This window comes from Kwoniella mangroviensis, chromosome 2 (genome assembly GCF_000507465.2).
Source record: "Kwoniella mangroviensis CBS 8507 chromosome 2, whole genome shotgun sequence".
In the NCBI taxonomy this organism is placed as follows: Eukaryota; Fungi; Basidiomycota; class Tremellomycetes; order Tremellales; family Cryptococcaceae; genus Kwoniella; species Kwoniella mangrovensis.
Window position 1 is genome coordinate 1,274,687 of NC_088828.1, and position 18,332 is coordinate 1,293,018.

General features: G+C 45.2%; 7 protein-coding genes across 7 annotated transcripts; 5 read left to right on the forward strand and 2 right to left on the reverse strand.

Annotated features, from left to right (window-relative positions):
• Window positions 1-1,223: 1,223 nt before the first annotated feature.
• On the forward strand, window positions 1,224-1,562 carry I203_107338 (uncharacterized protein; the record flags this gene model as incomplete). Its single annotated transcript, XM_019145417.1, has 1 exon — window positions 1,224-1,562. One exon carries the CDS (start codon window positions 1,224-1,226, stop codon window positions 1,560-1,562), a length of 339 nt encoding a protein of 112 aa, XP_019005236.1.
• Window positions 1,563-2,319: 757 nt separating this feature from the next.
• Window positions 2,320-4,188, forward strand: I203_107339 (uncharacterized protein; the record flags this gene model as incomplete). The annotated part of the gene is made up of 3 exons (XM_065518170.1): window positions 2,320-2,991; window positions 3,061-3,369; window positions 3,430-4,188. 3 exons carry the CDS (start codon window positions 2,320-2,322, stop codon window positions 4,186-4,188), a joined length of 1,740 nt encoding a protein of 579 aa, XP_065372900.1.
• Window positions 4,189-4,884: 696 nt separating this feature from the next.
• I203_107340 (uncharacterized protein) lies at window positions 4,885-5,799 on the forward strand (the record flags this gene model as incomplete). The annotated part of the gene is made up of 1 exon (XM_019145419.1): window positions 4,885-5,799. One exon carries the CDS (start codon window positions 4,885-4,887, stop codon window positions 5,797-5,799), a length of 915 nt encoding a protein of 304 aa, XP_019005238.1.
• A 250-nt stretch (window positions 5,800-6,049) lies between these two features.
• On the reverse strand, window positions 6,050-7,728 carry I203_107341 (argininosuccinate synthase; the record flags this gene model as incomplete). The annotated part of the gene is made up of 7 exons (XM_019145420.1): window positions 6,050-6,104; window positions 6,160-6,835; window positions 6,891-6,989; window positions 7,049-7,270; window positions 7,333-7,429; window positions 7,500-7,579; window positions 7,671-7,728. The coding sequence occupies 7 exons, from the start codon at window positions 7,726-7,728 to the stop codon at window positions 6,050-6,052; spliced, it is 1,287 nt and encodes a 428-aa protein (XP_019005239.1).
• Window positions 7,729-8,999: 1,271 nt separating this feature from the next.
• Window positions 9,000-9,929, forward strand: I203_107342 (uncharacterized protein; the record flags this gene model as incomplete). The annotated part of the gene is made up of 5 exons (XM_019145421.1): window positions 9,000-9,114; window positions 9,204-9,365; window positions 9,442-9,584; window positions 9,656-9,716; window positions 9,814-9,929. 5 exons carry the CDS (start codon window positions 9,000-9,002, stop codon window positions 9,927-9,929), a joined length of 597 nt encoding a protein of 198 aa, XP_019005240.1.
• Window positions 9,930-10,239: 310 nt separating this feature from the next.
• I203_107343 (uncharacterized protein) lies at window positions 10,240-15,819 on the reverse strand (the record flags this gene model as incomplete). Its single annotated transcript, XM_019145422.1, has 15 exons — window positions 10,240-11,706; window positions 11,777-11,875; window positions 11,938-12,079; window positions 12,139-12,777; window positions 12,837-12,944; window positions 13,003-13,095; window positions 13,156-13,269; window positions 13,323-13,475; window positions 13,530-13,772; window positions 13,830-13,953; window positions 14,009-14,117; window positions 14,181-14,444; window positions 14,514-15,431; window positions 15,505-15,556; window positions 15,623-15,819. 15 exons carry the CDS (start codon window positions 15,817-15,819, stop codon window positions 10,240-10,242), a joined length of 4,722 nt encoding a protein of 1,573 aa, XP_019005241.1.
• Window positions 15,820-16,399: 580 nt separating this feature from the next.
• Window positions 16,400-18,316, forward strand: I203_107344 (uncharacterized protein; the record flags this gene model as incomplete). The annotated part of the gene is made up of 9 exons (XM_019145423.1): window positions 16,400-16,554; window positions 16,629-16,688; window positions 16,755-16,920; window positions 16,976-17,058; window positions 17,111-17,226; window positions 17,357-17,511; window positions 17,620-17,805; window positions 17,896-17,968; window positions 18,033-18,316. 9 exons carry the CDS (start codon window positions 16,400-16,402, stop codon window positions 18,314-18,316), a joined length of 1,278 nt encoding a protein of 425 aa, XP_019005242.1.
• Between the last annotated feature and the right edge of the window lie 16 nt (window positions 18,317-18,332).

The window sequence follows — 18,332 nt, forward strand, 5'->3', positions numbered from 1 at the left end:
CAGGAGAAAGAACAATAAGGTACCATCTTCCTCAAACACTGTCTTATTGCCCTATTATTTCATTAGAGACAGAGAACAATAAAGGAATTACTCATAATCGCTCGAGTAACTTGGTGATTCCGTGGAATTAGAGATATCTTTAAATCCTTAGATCATTCATTCATCTATTGTTCTTCTCTTCGAAAGGACAATAAACGAACCCCTTGATTGAATCTGATTTTGGTGGCTTTTTGTACGGAGCACTGTTGTTCAAATGACTACGACACTCAGACACCCTCCTTCGTCCATATCTTTACACACACACGGACACAGCCACGGCTCTTATCCACCTTCCGATAATAAGAATGGTCAGAGTTCCTTACATCCGTGAGTCACAAGTCATCCTGTCATCGATCCGTGAGAGGATTGCTAACTCGTTGTGATTTCTTTTATCACCTACTCGTATTTCGGATCTGATCTCTTTGTTCTGAACTTCACTTTCCCTTTTGTCTCCTAATTCAATCAACACATAAACAAAACAATACAACACAATCGATTCTGTTTCACACGCATTTGCTTTACCTGTTTCAATAAAATCATCAACCCTTTTCGACCTTGACTACCATCAAATCTGCCTACATCCTTTGGAATTCCTACTCTCACCATCACCATCACATCTCCCCCACCTGCTCCAATCCAATCTGTATCCCTGCGTATCTTGTGTAACTGTGTGGCCGTGTGTCTGTGTGTCTGTGGTCGACACTGAACCTATGATCGGCGTTCCTATCCCCTATCACCCTGTCCCTCTCTTCTTCCATCGCTGTTCTCTTCCACACCCACACACCCACACACCCACACACGTTCACTACCTACAAACAATCAAAAACGATATCTCAACGAACCTAACCCATCTTGTCGTCTACCCGATTTGGGTGTCCATCACTCATCGACAAACTCTTGATTTTCCTCTAATCGGTATTCCTTTGACTGACACGATCGATATCTGTCCTCCTCACCATCCATCACTTGACAACGGTTGTCCATCCTCACATCCTTACATCACATACACCCACACACTCGTTCTCAAATTCTTGAATTATTGTCTCATCTTTTGTTCTCCTTTTTCATTGTTCTTCCATTTACTAATCACTTAATCGCTTATTGTTCTCGCATAACATCCTCCAACCCCTCCCTAACTCTCTTTAATCTCTTTCGTCATTTTGACGTTTCACCACTACCCAACCATGCTCGTCCACTCTACACCACCATTACCACCTCGTCTGCCGCCCATTCATCCTCGCACGCTTTCCAACTCGACGGCGACAACATCCATCAATCGGAATGTGTCATCTACCGCATTGAATGGCCAACAACAACCACAACAACAACATATACAATCACCACTTGCACCACCCCCTTTCTTCCGCAGAACCTCATCTCTCCGAGATCCACCTCCTGGAGGGAGCAGGTCTCCATCTATAGTGGAATCGGAGCAGGATTTCCAGGACGAAGACGAATTCATGGCTCATCAGACTAGGTCGACGAGGAGGAAGGTCAGTAGGAGGAAAGATGATAAGATGTGAGTATCTCCCATTCTTGATTTTGATTGATAAAGGATCCCTCCCTCCTTCATCTGTTGATCCATCTTACTATGTGAATGTTTGGATACCATCATGGACGCCCATTGTCCTTATCAATCCATTTATCCATTATTTTGAACTGTTCTCACTATCGCCTCTCTATGCCTTCACTTGATTCTTTCTTCACTTTGCTTCTGCATCTCTGTCCCCACTCTCTCTTCTTTGTCCTTTCACTCATAACTTTGGATGACTTCCCTCTCACGAAGCCTTATCTAGAGCTCCCTCTTTATATACATCTTTCGTTTCACTTCTTCATGTCATACCGTTTATTCAGACCATTGCTCTTCATGCTACCCTGACGAAGAGCTATAAATTCATTCATTCACTTAACACGTCACATATTCGATATCACTTCTCCCAAGCTCTTTTATGATAATCAATGGAATGTCCAGGGTTTCAATCCTTTCTCTTACAAACTCATGAAACCTGCTTCAACTCATCTGACCCCATCACATATCCACCTCCGCTTCTGTATCCATTACTATTTAAGACCCCCCTGGTGGAGGGTACCCATGGAGGGGGAATCGATCCTTCCTCAACCACTTCATTCCCACCGTCTCCTTCTTTTCCTCATTTGTCGTGAGCCGCATTCTGTAGCTGTTTTCAAGCTCCTTACTCGAACCTCCATATTGTCAAGCTGTTGATACGAGCTTGCTGTATCATCATACTCTGATCTGTACCTATTGCTGACGATCAGATGATGCCTGGTCCACTCTCACCATATATCACTCCCCCACCCTCACTACCCGACTCGGTCTGTTCTTCTCGTCGATCATCCCTGAACGATACCAATCTCGAACCTCATCATACATACCCCTTCCAATACCGTCGCCTATCCCTGGACTACATCGCTCGACCGAAACATCACTGTAACCTCTCGTCTCGTCGCTCATCTTTCAACGACATCTCGCAACCTGCTCAACATCACTTTTTCCGACGCCACTCGGGAATCTTTCGACCGACCCTCAACGCTCGTGTCCGTCTACCTCCTCTACCTGCTATTACCGACTGTAGTGGTGGTGAAGATGCCGAAGGTGACGATGACGATGATCGATCGATTGGACGAGCAGATAAACGTCGTCGAGTGACCAAAGGTGGCAAATCGGTCGATATAGTACCTTCACCTAGGAAAGACAGTATTTCCAGATCAGGTGAGGATGGTGGGTCGACATCACCATCCAATCAACCAAGTTCGCTGCCGAGTCGAAATGGTCGAGCCAACGGACCCCCAACGCTGGCACATATCAAACCTATCGGATTCGCCGCATCTCGAGAGGCGAAGAGGGATGATGGGACTGGTTCACAGGCACTGCCTTCTCCAGTGGTGATGGGTTTTGATTTCAAGACGATCGATGAAGATCAATTGAAGACTGTAGGTCTAATCTCTAGGTCAAACAGCCCTAAAGAGAATCAAGCTCAAGTCAAACTCATCAATGAACAGGTTCGAGATACGATTTCGATCAAAGAGCAACAACAGGCTTTGATCGCTGCTCGAAGGAGAGAAGTAGCTCAATCTCAACCTTCCACGCCAAAGGAATTGACTTTCAAAGGTTGGGCACCGAAAGATCCCGAAAATCCCATTCCGACACCCAGAGAAAGTTTCAGTACCGCCGCTGGACCTAATGGTCCGCCCCCTCCCCTCAGCGCCGGTGGTGGTGTAGGTAGAAGGAGGGAGAAGACGAGGGATAAAGTTGAGAAGATGAGTATAGTCACTTCTGCTACTGAGAGGGATGTCGTGCCAGGATCAAAGGTGAGTCGTTATCGATTGACTTTGATTTGAGGAATATCGCTGATCTGAAGGCTCAAACAGAGTGCACCACTAAATCAAGGGCCCGCATCTCAGCAGGCTTCGCCCCGAGAACCACCGTCGGGTAGTCAGACTGCCGTGCCTCCACATACGCTTCCTCCCATTCATGGATACGGTCATCACTCGCTTAATGGTTTGACTGATCCACATACCGCCCCTCTACGAAGAGGCGGAGAGGGACACGAATTTGCAAGACAACAGGGACCTTCTTCATCGTATTACAACTTACCTCAAACACGACCTTTGACTCGACCCTTCGATTCCCAAAGGGGACCTTCAACGGGGATCCCAAGTGAGCGAAGGGACTTCTCTGTACCTTCAACAAACTTGGGACCACCTCGATATGAGATCCCCTCTCCGAGAAGAATCAGTAATGCTTCTACCTCAACGGCAGCTCAACATCAACAACAATCCAACTCGCCCATCTCACCTAGAGTATCTCGTGAGATATTCCTGGCCCCCTTCAATCAACTGTACGACCTACTCAGCTCGACCGATAGTCTGAGGTATAATCTGCAAGACCTACATAATCGGTATGAAGTTTTGTTTCAACAGCAATTAAGTCAGATGACGGAATTTAAAAGTACAGCCAACGCTTCGAATACCCTTTTGGGCAATCTACAGCAGTCTGCTGATAGTTTGAAAGAAATGGTCAGGTATGAGGTGGAGAGGAAGAACTCGAATAAGGATAGAGAGATTGAGGAGTTGAGAGAGAGGTTGAGGAGGTTGGAGGAAAGGGGAGAAGGGGAAAAGAAGGATTAGATGGTATATGAAATACAAATTTGATTGGTATTGCTTGAGATGGGGAAGAAGTACCATGTGGTAACCATACTTACCATGACACAATCTCGAAGTTGCGCGCAGTTTCATATACATGGAACCTGGATCCCAATGCGTATACCTCGTCAAAACGATATGTGTGTAGCGTGTGCGCTATTAACAAGAAAGGAAGTCAAGAAAGAAGAAACAATGGATTCCCATCCAATCCAACTTCATCTCACTCGACTCACTCACATATGTACATTATTTTTCTATATTTTTGGGGTTTTCATGTTGAATAGATAGATTGCTCGTTATTCCATTCGTACTTTAGGCTTATTCATCTGTGGACGATACTTGCTCTTTTATATCACATAGCTTGCTTCTTCACTTTGAATACTATGAATTATGGGTTATGGATAAAGAGATGAATTACGATGCTATGGTGTTGAGTTGATATTGTATGCAATGTTAAGTGTGATATGACAACTCGACGTCTTTCAGATTATATGAATAGGGAATTCAATCTTCGTTCGATCACCGATTAGATAATTTTGCAATTTCTTACATTCCATTTGACACTAAAGTAAGACTCGTTTGTCAACGAGGGATATGCAACGATCAAGAATTTATCGATTCGTCAACTCATCAAAACCGAGTACCCTGACCAAATCATATCAAGTCACAGCATGAACAATAATGGATAAACCCCTTCCAGCCTCTCAAACGAAACATCTAACCAATCTCTCCCACCCACTTCCGCCGCCCTATTCCAATATCTCAGTAAATCTGCGTCAAATATCCTCTTCTTCTGGTGAGACCGGAACGACTGGTACGACGGGCACGACAGGTACGACATTATGGTTATCAGCTCAGATACTTTCTTTATACCTTTCCTCGCTGTTGGGTACGAGCACCACGACGAACAAGAAGAATGATTGTGATGGTGTAAGAATTAACCGGCATGATGATGATGATGACGATGATGATAAAAAGAAGCAAAAAGTAGTGCTTGAATTAGGTAGTGGGATAGGATATACTCCCCTTGTTCTAGCGAACCTAGGTTGGAAAGTGATATCAACAGATATAGAACCTGTGTTGAGTACAGTCCTGAAACCTAATATAGAATATAACAAAAATACTATAATTGGGAATGGAAAAGGCGAAATAGAAGTGAAAGAATTAGATTGGATATACATTGATGAACTACAACATGAGAATCAAGTCAATGATTTGAAAGATACTGGTGTACCAGACGAAATGAAGTACTTGAAAGAAGAAGGAATCGATATGATCATAATGTCAGATACCTTCTATTCACTCTCTTTGATCCAACCATTATGGAATACCCTCCTATACATCTCTCACTTCAAAAACGACGACAAACCACCAGTGATTTATATATCTTTGGAAAGACGTGATTCCCTTTTGATTGATCATGCTTTAGAGACAGGAAAGAAGATGGGATTCGACTTGAAGAAAGTAAATAAGAGTAGATTGAATAAGGAGATTCAGTCTTCTGGATGGGGCTGGGAGGGAGAAGATTGGGATGGAGTGGAAATTTGGAAATGTCGTTGGAAGGGTAAACAAAGAGATGAACCAATAGATGGATAGATCATTTACCATAAACTAAGATCATAGCGACATGTTGTTGTACCAATATATGAGATAAGTATTATCATATTCTATGCATGATTATTACGACGAAGATCCAACGTCTATATACAAATGTTTTCAAAGAGAAAAGAAAAAAACCCTAAACAACTCGAAATCAAAGACTAAATATCAAATTTACTACCATTTCAAACTACTACATTCGATTAAATTCCTTCCTTATCCTTTCTTTAAGAGCTTATTCGCTTGCTTACTCTCGGTGGTAAACATCTTTGGGAGAAACACCACCTTGTCCTCGTTTAACGCTAAACCGAAAACAACAGTCAGCTCTCGTTCTCATTCCGAACGAGATCAACTCACTTTTGTCGTCCCCATGCCTTGATTCGGATACTTGAGATCTCGATGAATCCAGAGGTAGCGGTAGGCTCGAAACCACCCATCTCGTCCATGGAGGAGAACTTGGCATCGTAAAGACCCTCATCGGCATCTCGTCCTTCTACAATGACGTTACCCTTGTACAACTTCAATCGGACCAAACCGTTGACAGTCTTCTGAGAAGCGGGGATAGCGGCAGTGACGAATTCTCTCTCGGGTGAGAAGAAGAAACCGTTGTACAAGATTTGAGAAAGTTGAGTGGTGATGAATTGATCTCGTAAAGCTCGGACATTTCGATCCAAGGTCAAACCTTCCAAGTCCATGTGAGCTACTCGAAGGATGGTAGCGGCAGGGGACTCGTAACAACCTCGAGATTTTACACCGATGAATCGGTTCTCTACGATATCAATTCGTCCAACACCATGTCGTCGAGCAAGGGCATTGAGAGTGAGGAAGATGTCGACGGCGTCGGTGACTTCCTTCTTGTCGGCAGGGAAAGTGACCTTTACTGGGAGACCTTTGGAGAATTCAATGTGGACTTGTTCGGGAGTCTCAGGGGCTTTCTGAGGAGAGGTGGTGAGCTTCCACATGTCATCGGGAGGAGTTTGGTTGGGGTCTTCGAGGATACCAGCTTCGTAAGAGATGTGGAAAAGATTCTCATCTGTAACATGTGTTAGCTGAGTTCGCCTCGAAGAAAAGAAGCAGAGGTAGCTCACCGGTTGACCATGGTTTAGCGGCAGTCTGGGTTACTGGGATACCGTTCTTGGCAGCGTATTCGAGGAGAGCTGATCGACCGGCGAATCGCTCGTAGAATTCTATGTGTTTATATATGAGCCATACTGCAACAAAAGTAGGCCACAAGGTTGAAGCTTACCAGGTAATCGCCAAGGAGCAATGACCTTGATGTTGGGTGCGAGACCGTAGAAGGCAAGTTCAAATCGGACTTGGTCGTTACCCTTTCCGGTACAACCGTGAGAGACGTAGTCACATCCTTCCTTGACGGCAGCCTCGATCATACCTCGGGCGATGACAGGTCGAGCGAGGGAGGTACCGAGGAGGTAGACGTTCTCGTAAATGGCGTTACATTGGACGGCGGCTGCAACGACGAATTATAAGCTATGTTGTAAGTGTGGTCGAGGAACAGAGAGATTAGCTTACGGTAAATGAGCTCCTCAACGAATTCTCGCTTCAAGTCAGCAAGGTGGAAGCCGACAGCACCACATTTGAGAGCTTTAGCTCGAGCAGCTTCGAAATCCTACGCAATGATCATTTGATCAGGATCAGATGATTAAGACGAAATTTTCTGCAACCGAGAACTCGCTTACCTCTTCTTGACCAACATCAGCCATGTAAGCTACGACTTCGTAACCTTGCTCAATAAGCCAAAGGAGGATACACGAAGTGTCTAGAGTGGATTGCAAGCAAACAGACAAAATGACGTGAGCTAATTTGCTCTGCAACTTATACTGGGTGGGCAAGGTGAGAGGGTGACTCACCAAGACCACCAGAGTAGGCGAGGATGACCTTGCCCTTCTTTTCACCGGAAGCGACCATTTCGAATTTATGGAAGATAAAGCTGCATAACATGTACAAAACACAATAACAAATAAAAGGTAGATCATCCAACGTTCGACGAGAAGAGAGACCAGATAGAGAGGATAAGAAAAAGAGATCAAACGTCAGCGATATTACTTTTATTTTGTGATTTGACATGATATGCGGTGTATGGAAGAGAAGAGTCAGACATCCAAGGAAGAAAAAAACTTCAATTTAGCATCGCCTAATTTCTCCAATCTCAATCTACCGACTGCTCGGTCCCTTCAATCGACAATCTAGTCGTCCCGAAGGATTTTCGAATGAGGATTTCGGGGTGAGCCCAAAGTCGAGGAATTCCCAACAACGCTCAACGAGAGGTTCAACTCGGAACGAAGAGGAACTACAACTCAGTCATGGAAGTGGAAAAAGACTGAAAAGAAAGAAGGAACAAACTCCCCGCGAAAGGAGGACGCGTTCAGTGGAAACTGCGTATGGTTTTAAAAAACATTTCATCATAGAGAGTGAAGGTGGAACAGGGTGAGGCGAGGTGTGATGTAAGAGAGCGTAAGAGATATAGATGACTTACAGAGAATACGAAAACGAAAGTAAAGAACGGTTTCTGTTTTCGACAAAACAAGCTGGAGGTCAGCACAAGCCATTTCATCCAAAACTTTCATTCAAGGAGCTTCGAATTGAGATGAAGTGATCAGACAAGGGCGCTGGCAGGCGCCAATAGCCCGTCTTCCTTGTTTGCACAAAGAAGAAGGGGATCCAGACACACTCCCGCGAAGGAGGGTCCTAACTCGTTCGCCATGGTCGATTAGACGGGGAGAGAATAGAAGGTCATCACGTCGAGATTGGGGCGGTAAGATTGCAGAAGGGGGATGTGGGGAGAAGGAGTAGCAAGAAGATGAAGATGGAACTCACCAAAGAAGAACCTGTTCCAAGAATGTTTCTGATTTACGTTGAAGGAGAAAGAGAGAGAAGGAAGAAGGGAAGATAGCTATCAAAATATTTATCCCTTCCCTTGCCAATCCAAAATTCTTGAATTTCAGATTGACTCGGTTGAGAGGAGAGCTAACGGTTAGTGCGGCAATTCCGGATGACCCCGAGTGTGGCACTCTTAAGCGGTGGAGGCAGACCACACAGATGATCTCGGAATGCATCGTAGCTCGCTGACGACTACTGGCATAGATGAAAGTGAGATCGAGGGATATATGCACAACTTGCTTGTATTTCATAAACTGCTGGTGGACAATTGACAAAATCATAAGTCTTAAGCAATCATCATGCCTGCACCACCGTTCGGAACAGCTTCAGCATACACCGATTCCTTTCCCTCATCGCCACCTCGGCAGGTTACCGTCACGGCGGAAACATGTTTCAACCTATCTGTGTTCCGAGGTGAGTATTCCATAACATCCATATACAGAACCAAACTGAGCCAGAGACAAAGTGGATTCATATGATTGATACTGTATGATCTCACATAGATATCGTCCGACAATATCGTAAATTGGACGATCAAATTATAATCCGACTGAATCGAGCTCAAGCTCAACTCCGAGATCAAGATCGATTAGGATCAGGATCAGGAGTGGCACATATGAATGGATCGGAGGGGATGTGCGCAAAGATATGGACTGAAATAATGGGTGGGTCAATTCAACTCTGTTATCATCACCATGAAGGATGGTGGATTAGCTGATCATGATTGGTCGATGAGTTTAGCTGGCTGGGTACATCGTCAGACCTTGTTAACGTATTGTTCAACAACCGTCAAAGATAGTGTGAGCAGCAAAATTCAAGTTGATCAGGATCCCAAGGTCAATACACCGAGATGGGAGAGGGGTATAAAAGAGGAAGAAGTATTGGTGGGTCACATCTTTATGTACGAATGGTACTCTCACCGCAGAGCTCACCAAGGATCGATGCGATGTAACAGGCCGATCAGCTAGAAAGTGAGGAAAGTATAGAAGCTATCATACGTAAAAGGACGCTGGATGGTAAGTCCATCTTCAATCTAATCAGTATATCTTACGGTCTTCCATACAGCGTATCGGGATTGAGTAGCTTGTTGATACGTCTTTGCCACTCCCTCAGCATTCAAATCACGTTGTCCATTCTTCTCTCCTCCCTCATCCGACCAGACAAGTAAACAATGGTGGGATTTAGCAGACCACGGTAAGAAAGGTAGAGGTCCAGATATAGTCAATTAGTCATTCAACTCATTCACGAACAAACTCCCATCTCATCAGGTATATCATTCCATGTTGTATTTCTATTATGAGTATACGGATCAAGGATGAAATATCAGATTGAAAACTCATCATGCATACATATTTATATATATTTATATGTATACTTGTTATATATATACTTGAATCATCATGATACATATTCAATTTCATTAGTACAATGACGAATTGTCTAGACATGTAGATCATTAGGGTGTCTTCTGACAGTGGACTAAGAAAAATAAAAAGGAAACGACCTTCAACTGAAAGATCTGAGAAAGAACTTCACATGTTAATCAGAATCAATATTAATCGCCTGGTCTGGCGTCTGTCCTGATTCTTCCCCCACTCCTACACCCCTGGTTCGACCACCATCATCCTTTCTATTCTTCTTATGCAAATTACCGCCAAGGGCGTTATTGGATGTCGATCGATTTCGTTTAGTCGGTACCGAGTTCTGATTTTGTAAAGCTGTTTTCCTTCGATCTTTCGTACTATAGGTGATGGGAGATCTAATCTTTGGCGGCAGATCTTCCACTTGCTCTTCTTCTTCCTCCGACGAACGACCGGCAGGTGGCTGAGAACGTCGACGAGATCTGGTCGGTCCCCTAAAGGCTGAGAAGAAATTCTTATCCTCTTCTTCTCCTCCTTCTACTTCCTCCTGCTCCTCCTCTTTTGAGGTATCGTCCGAATCGACTATCATCTGATTGCCATCCTTAGCTCCATTGTGATCTTTTTTCATTCCAGGGAACGAGTCGGATGCGATGGTTTGTCTAGATTTGTGTCCTTGAGGTACACCCTTTCCCAAATTGGCAAATGGACTAGCTCCTAATGTATCATCATCCATACCAACAAAAACGCCATGATCATGATTTTCACTCTCTGAAAAGGCTAAATCCAGAGCTGCAGCTACTCTAGAACTAGAAGCAGGAGTGATTTCCGAAATTTCCTGTAGTGGGTTTCGTTTCGGTCGAAGGTGATCTATTTCCCTTAATCTATTTTCTCTCTCTTCCGATTCTCTAGTCCTAAGCCTATTATCGGCAGTAGCATCGTGCTCTGTTTGTTCATACTGCGTTATCCTCTGGTTCACCGTTCCAACTTGAATCGAGTTTCTTCCAGGGGTTTTCGCCGTTCGACTAGGATTAGGGGGAAAATGTCGAACGGGAACATCTTTTGCAGGTGATTTTGAACTCCTAGTAGTTGAAGTAGCAGAAAGTTGACGTTGACGCAATTCTGGGGCGATACTTCCCGTTCGACTCCGGGACCTACCCCGTCTTGTTTTGATATCAGGTGTCGGTGGTCTGGTCGCCCAGGTAGGACCTTTCTTGCTTGTGTTTGAAGCCCCGCGGGACATAGGTGGTGGCGGTGTCAGGCTTGCGCTCTTCTCAAGCTCAGTCGGAACCACCGGTTCGGTGGGTGTAGGAAAAGCACCAGGTATCAAATCTTCGGGTGCAGTTGAAGATGTATCAGCCACAAGAGGAAATTGTGAAGCTCCGATTGCAGTGACAGATTCAGATTGTGAAGTGTCGATAATTCCTTCCATCGCCGTGCTTTGGTCCTGATTCGAGCTCGGGTTCGGCTCTTCACCTTGCTTCTCATCGGACTTGGAACCTTGACTTATCTTATAATGATCCGCAAGACTACCCAGTGTTGCCGCCCATTCGGTTCGCAGACCTTCTGTATCGTCTTTCCTCCAAGCCCTATTCATTTCATTCACCCATGGCTCGCGTTCAGGTGTATTGGAGAAAGGTGGGCGTCGCTGCAGAATTCAATTCGTCTCAATGTCCGTCTTACCGATACGGCAAGAAAGGGAGTTCCTGGAAACTTACCTGGACGAATTTCAATACCTCCACAGGATTCTGTAGCAGTTGTTTGGCATAATGGACCACAAACAGACCACAATCGGAGAAGTTGCCTTGTTGAGGGACCTATTCATTCACTGTCAGTGACACCTCACCTAGACCAAATACCCGCAGACAGTACGACGTACCTTAGCTTCATGGTATAGAGCATCCATCGGCTCGTATTCTATACCCTTCTTATCCCTCGCTTCGTACTTGAGCCACTGATTCAGTTGGGTACCAACGGCCTTATGAGGTCCGCCGAGAGAATCGAGGGTGAGTATCCAGGTACTATACATATAACACTTAAGCTCACCACGCGCTATGAGTATATTGAGCGGTAAACTTACTCTTGACTACCTATGATCTGGGCATAAGGTCGAGCCTGTGTCTTCTTCGTTTGAGTTTCACCGGCAGTTTCACCGGCAGGTTCCTGCGATGCATTACGAATCTGATTGTTCTGTTCTTGTACCGCCATCATGGTGGGCGTTAAGATCGGAGCTCCTCCACCGACAAAATCAACGTCTTCCTCTTGCCCATGCTCCGAGCTGATATCCATCTTCTCAACACCATTTGATACCTGGCTCACACGGAGATCAGATCTTTCTCCTTCTCCACCTCCATCACTGATGCAATCTAATGGGTCATGTGACACCATCGAAATATCTTTGGTCCCCTCTTCATCCTTATCCGTACTAGTTGGTGGTCGAGTGAATCTGGCTGATAGGGGTTTGTTTGGCCCTGGAGTAGGATGGCGGGATGAGTGCTCCTCCGTATCACTATTGAGGTCACTCAGATCTGAGTCAGTCACTCTTGATGGATCGGCCGTTCTCAGTTGATCATCGACATTGGCTGCATCTTCCCCATCGTGTTCGCTGGCAGTAGCTCGAGTTGTTGGTTGAGGTATTTCCGATACTAAGTCATCGTCTATAGGTTTGGGTCGGAGGATACCACTGGGATTGATAATCACAGCTAAGTACCAATGGTAGCTGTTATTGTTCTTTTCAGCTTTACTTCCAATTGCAGAAATGGAAAAAGCTAGACTCACTTCTCGTTGATTGGAATTACCACAAAATCCTTGCCAAAGATGTCTTTCCCTTTGCTCCATTTCTTGACAGATTCGTATCCTGGCCATAAAGTCTCGCCTTTCTGGGGCCTATATACGGTATCAGTTTGGGATGTACTTCATACATGAAGATGGAATCTATACTGACTTTTTAGCCTTGTTGGACAACCTCTCGTAGAAGAATGAGTTGAATAGATGCACTTGATCCCTTCGCTCCTCCTCCAGCTGAAACAATACATGCCTATAATATCAAAGCCAATTTTAGCACTTCCCTGTAGCTATTTGAGCAAGAGATACACACCTCAATCCAAACTCGAGCAACGTATCATTCAAGAAATCATCCGTCTCTATACGTTGAGCATCTCCTATAGTGATATTTACATCCGCTCGACCGGTAGTTGGATAGGGGAACAACCTGAACCACGCTCACATTAGACGTCTAGGTATCATGTTACGAGGAATACTCACAATTCATTGCGATCACCAATGAACCGCGACGGTTTGCTGGGTCTAGCTACAATGCTATTTTCTGGTTGTTCAGTATCCGAGTCCTCCAGATCGTGTACAGCCTTTGCCGTGTTTCGTATACTGCGACGTGGCTGGGGCTTAGGTGCCGGTGGACTGGTGATAAGTCGAGTGAGCGACTTCCGTAGCGAGCAGGAGTAATCAACTTACAATTCCAGTTTCCTCTGAGTTGGATCGTCTTCTAGCTTGTCCTTACTGCCACTCTTAGGGGGACGTGAGGACTCTTCATCTTTTGCCGATGATTTCCTGGGTCCTCTGGGTCGTAAGCCTGGTCCCTCTACCTCCGTTTGCAATTCAGCTTTCTGCTTCTGACGTCTCGCCTCGTCCGCCCGAGATCTAGTATCCCGCGATTGGATATTACAAGACAGTCGTAAAGTTTCGCATGCTCTCACACTGCGCGACAGCTTGTCAGCAATGGTCTTTTGAAAGGAGAGAAGCGGCCAGTCTTACTCCAAAATATTTCGCTTCTTTTCCAAATGCACGAGATCCACCCCTAGAGCGTCGATAAGGGTTTTCGAACTTTCACCGGGTTTGAGAGAAAGACAGATACTTGGGGACCCGTCAATGGCTTGATCTATAATAGTGCGTGAGTCAATTAATTAGGACGATCACTCGAATTTGTCACCTACGATTTGCACTACCTCCAGCAGCTAACAGCTTCTCGATGCTCCTCTCGGCCACAGGCCTCACTGTTGACACCGTCAACATCATGAACGGACAATCCTTAGCGTTACATGTCTGGGAGCAACAATGTTCAGCCGTGATGTGCCGCAGGTATGCAGAGGGAACAGCCTCACTCACATCAGCCTGACTGACATCACTGAGATTGATATCCCACCATTCTCCTGATTGGCCTACAATACCAGAGACTATCACCGACTCGTTTTTGAGTTGCACAGCATTGACTTTGAGCCTCCGATCTGGGACGAGCCATGCCATTGTCACATCTGCACTGGCCTGCTCGGTATTTGGGCGGGGTGGATTCCGATGACTAAAGGCAGACGGTATGACATCCAGCGGTCTTGTCATTCGGTCTTTCAGGGGTGGTTTGACAGGTGTAGATTTCTAGAAGATCATATACACCACTAAGCTTTTGCATCCCTTGGTCGTATGAGGTATGGGGAAGTGACTCACCTGCGCCTGCTTCAATGAGACTTTCCCATCCTTGCCCTGCATTCTGCTGACCTTAGGCTTTCTTCCAATTTTCTCGCCCGATCGACTTATCGTATTATTGATCACGGACATTTGCCACCGATTTGACGACTTGTGCTTCGGGGCTTGTCCTTTGAATGTTCCATCCGGTGGATCTTCATCGTCATCGGGAACCACATGTACTTCCCGTTTATTCATATCTGCTTTGTATATCCCATCTGGATTTCTGATAGGATCCAATTTCGGTTCCGGTTGCAATGGCAGACCAGGACCAGAACCTTTCGTAGGACTGCTGTTCCCATGATATCCATTATCTCTCATCTTCTCTTTTCCTTTTCCAGTAGATGGCTGTTGAGGTGATCGTAGGTTATAAGCTTGAGCTGACCTATTTGTATAATCGGTACCGGATCCTCGTCGATGATCTGAAGAAGAAGGTTTATGGGGTGATATACTCCCTCGATCATGAGGTGTTGTTTTTTGGACTTCATCATCTGATTCGGCACCTTCTAGTAAGTCTATCACCTTAGAGTGCTCCGGCGTGCGAAGGTCATTCTTTGATTTGAATGGCGATGATGTCTGTTTCACATCTCTTGATGGACCAGCACGAGGGGTCGATGAAGCATCAGGAGGGGGATATAGGTGAAGAGGAACTTGCTGACGTGGACGAAGATCAACTTGTGGTCGTTGCTGTCCTGTATAACTGATAGGATGTGATTTTCCACCGAGCTGCTGTCGACTTTGATTGACTTCTTGAGTGGTGTGCCGTGAACTTCTTGTTGAGGGCGAAACGCCAACACCAGCTCCTTTCTTATTCATGTTGTTCATACCAGGGTTGAAAGGACTTCCCGTCCCTGCATTACGACCTTCCGCCTTCTTGTTTTGCGTATCTCTCCTCTCTTTCTATAAGATTCGAGAAAATGTCAGAAGCAAGTCTGAATTCGAAGGTTAGTTTGACAAATCGGATTTGACGTACGTTTAACTTCGTTTTTACAGCATTCATCTGCTCGCGAGGTAGGTTTCCACCTCTATTCGTATACATTCTGTCAGTCGGATCTCACTGATCAAGGAATTTGAGTGCAACGTTCACTTACTCTTGAGGTGAACTGTTACTACCAGCAGGCCACCTCCCACTGAAATCCAACGGCGGTGAAGTTTTCCTTCTTCTTGTGCTTGTGCCCACCGGTGTCTCCACCGCCTCAGGTTCTTCTTCGGAATCAGTATCCCCTGATCCTACCTGTGGGCTTCGTTGGGGATTTTGTCGAGTTTGACGAACACCTATAACTTCCATATCGACATGACAGAGAGGAAGAGGAGGAGGAAGTAGGATAACCTGCTTCCAGTAAAGATTAGTTCAACTCAGCTCGTTAGATCTATACAAGAAGGGTATGGACGAGCTCACAGATATCTAAAGTAGCTTCCTTCCCTCCTTGCATAGAATGATCTATCACTTGATGCGTTATGTAGAGGTGACGGTCATAGTTGCGTCGTGTGTGTTGATGAAGATTGAAAGATCAATGTTCGAGTGAACGCGGGTTGACCGGTTGACGTGTGATTGATTCGTGGTACAGCAAAACAACACCAGTAGACGTCGTCTTCACGTTATATCAACGCCTATTTGCTCTTTCTGATTCCGAGGTGCTGTCAGATGGATAGCGAGGGTCGAATGGAGTATGCAATACGAATTGGATTCCAAGGAGAGTTGAAGATACAGAATAGCATGACGAGTGATTTGCTCGGACCTACAAGCAAAATCAACCAAAGTAACAAGAGTGGAGGTAAACCAAAACATAATTGGGACTCGGTAAATCAACTTGCTTCTACTTCTCTTCCTCCTTCTTTCTTCGATGCAAGCTCCAGACCGACTCTCGATGGAAGAGCCCATCTCAGCAGAAGCAGCTGCATCTCAGCAATGGCCTTCTGCACCTGTATATGATCTCGAACAAAGCCCCGATTCTTCGATCAGCTTAGATGCGAACGAGTTTGAGGACGAAGTCAAAGGGAATTTCTGGAGGTCTGCAAGATGGTATGTCATATCCTAGCTTTCCACCTATAGGGTGAAAATCGAGGGGATTGTACTGATATACGTGGCGTGTATAGGTGCATGGATGGTTCAGCTACCCTATCGACTACCGAAGATAGGACCATACGAATACATGCGTGAATTACCCCTTGTCGTAACATTAATGGAGACCTGACGTAGCTGACGAAATCATCTCACTACAGAGTCAACGATGATTCTTCCTTCGAGACTCGATCGTTCCACCAGCCCGATGCCATCCACTCGACACTATGGTATCCCTCTGCCACCCTGTCCACGCCAGAGACATTCTGTTTCATAGCTTCGATAAGGGATACGCCGGTCAGGTTGATAGATGGAATTGATGGAAGAGTGAATAGCTCATAGCGCAGAAGCAATTTCCAGCTGACTGATCATGCGGCTGTAGGTACGAGCAAGCTATCCAATCATCGATCATCGAGAGAGATTTATCGCACCTCATAGTCTGGCTTTCAATCATACAGGTACAAAGTGAGCTTGATGGTATCTGAGGGGCGTCAGCAGAAAGCTGACACGGTAGTAGATTATACTGTGGCTGTGAGAACTCCATCGAGGTGTTTGATATCTCTTCGCCTGGGTACGATCAAGGCGAAAGGTTGAAATTGATTTATGCCAAAAAAGAGAAAGGCGGACAGAAAGGTATGTCAACTCTGATCATACCGACCTTGCTGTCCAACTATCCCCTCTCCAATTGTCTGAGAACTTTACCGTATCTTACACCTGTTGGAATGTACAGTGGAGCTGATCTGATCCTGAATTGCTTGAATAGGCATCATATCAGCTCTATCATTTTGTCCAGATTACTCAGGAACATTCGCAGCTGGTACATACTCCAGCTCGAGTTCTGTTTCATTATATTCAGAAGATACGGGTTTTACCCCTTTAGCTCATGTCGAGGGGTTGGTAGGTGGTGGCGTGACACAGGTGAATATCGCCTCCCATTCTCTTTATCATGTTTTTTTTTTTCCTTCCTCAAATCTTCGACGATATCCAGATACTCATACACAGAGCGATATACTGATCCCGAAATAGATCGGCTGGCATCCTCTCAATCCAACTATCATGTTCATCTCCTCTAGGCGTTCATCAAGTATACAGATATACGATACCCGTGATTTATCTGCTCCTCTTTCATCTTTCGATAGGAACAATTCGACCAATCAGAGGATTGGTTTTGACGTGGATCCATGGGGAAGATGGTTATCATCTGGTGATGAGGTGGGTCTCGATGCTCCAAATCCTCAGATGTATCTTTCAGTCACTTGAATTGTACACTGTAATAACAACATGTTATCTGATTTGACATAGACTGGAACGGTCAGAATATGGGATATCAGTACTATGGACACAAAAGCTATATTCAAAGAGAAACTACATCAAGGTATGTAAAGATTCCTTATGTCTACGAAATTTGTTTAGCTAATGGTATAGGATGTGTGGGATAGATACCGTTGGATCAGTCCAGTTTCACCCTTTCCAACCGCTCTTACTCACCTGTTCGGGATCGAGAAAACATCTTCAGAATGAATATGAAGATGACGACGATGAGTCTTCATCCAGTGAATTTGAAGGGGAATCGGAAGATGAAAGTGGGTCTGAAGATCGTGCAACTTCCGGTGTAAAAAAGGGATATCCTCGACCATTCGATGCGACTTTGCGAATGTGGTCGATGAAAGGTCAAGCAGGACAAGATACTACCAATAATGATTCAAGTATTGCACCAGCATAATCTGAAGAATTATGGA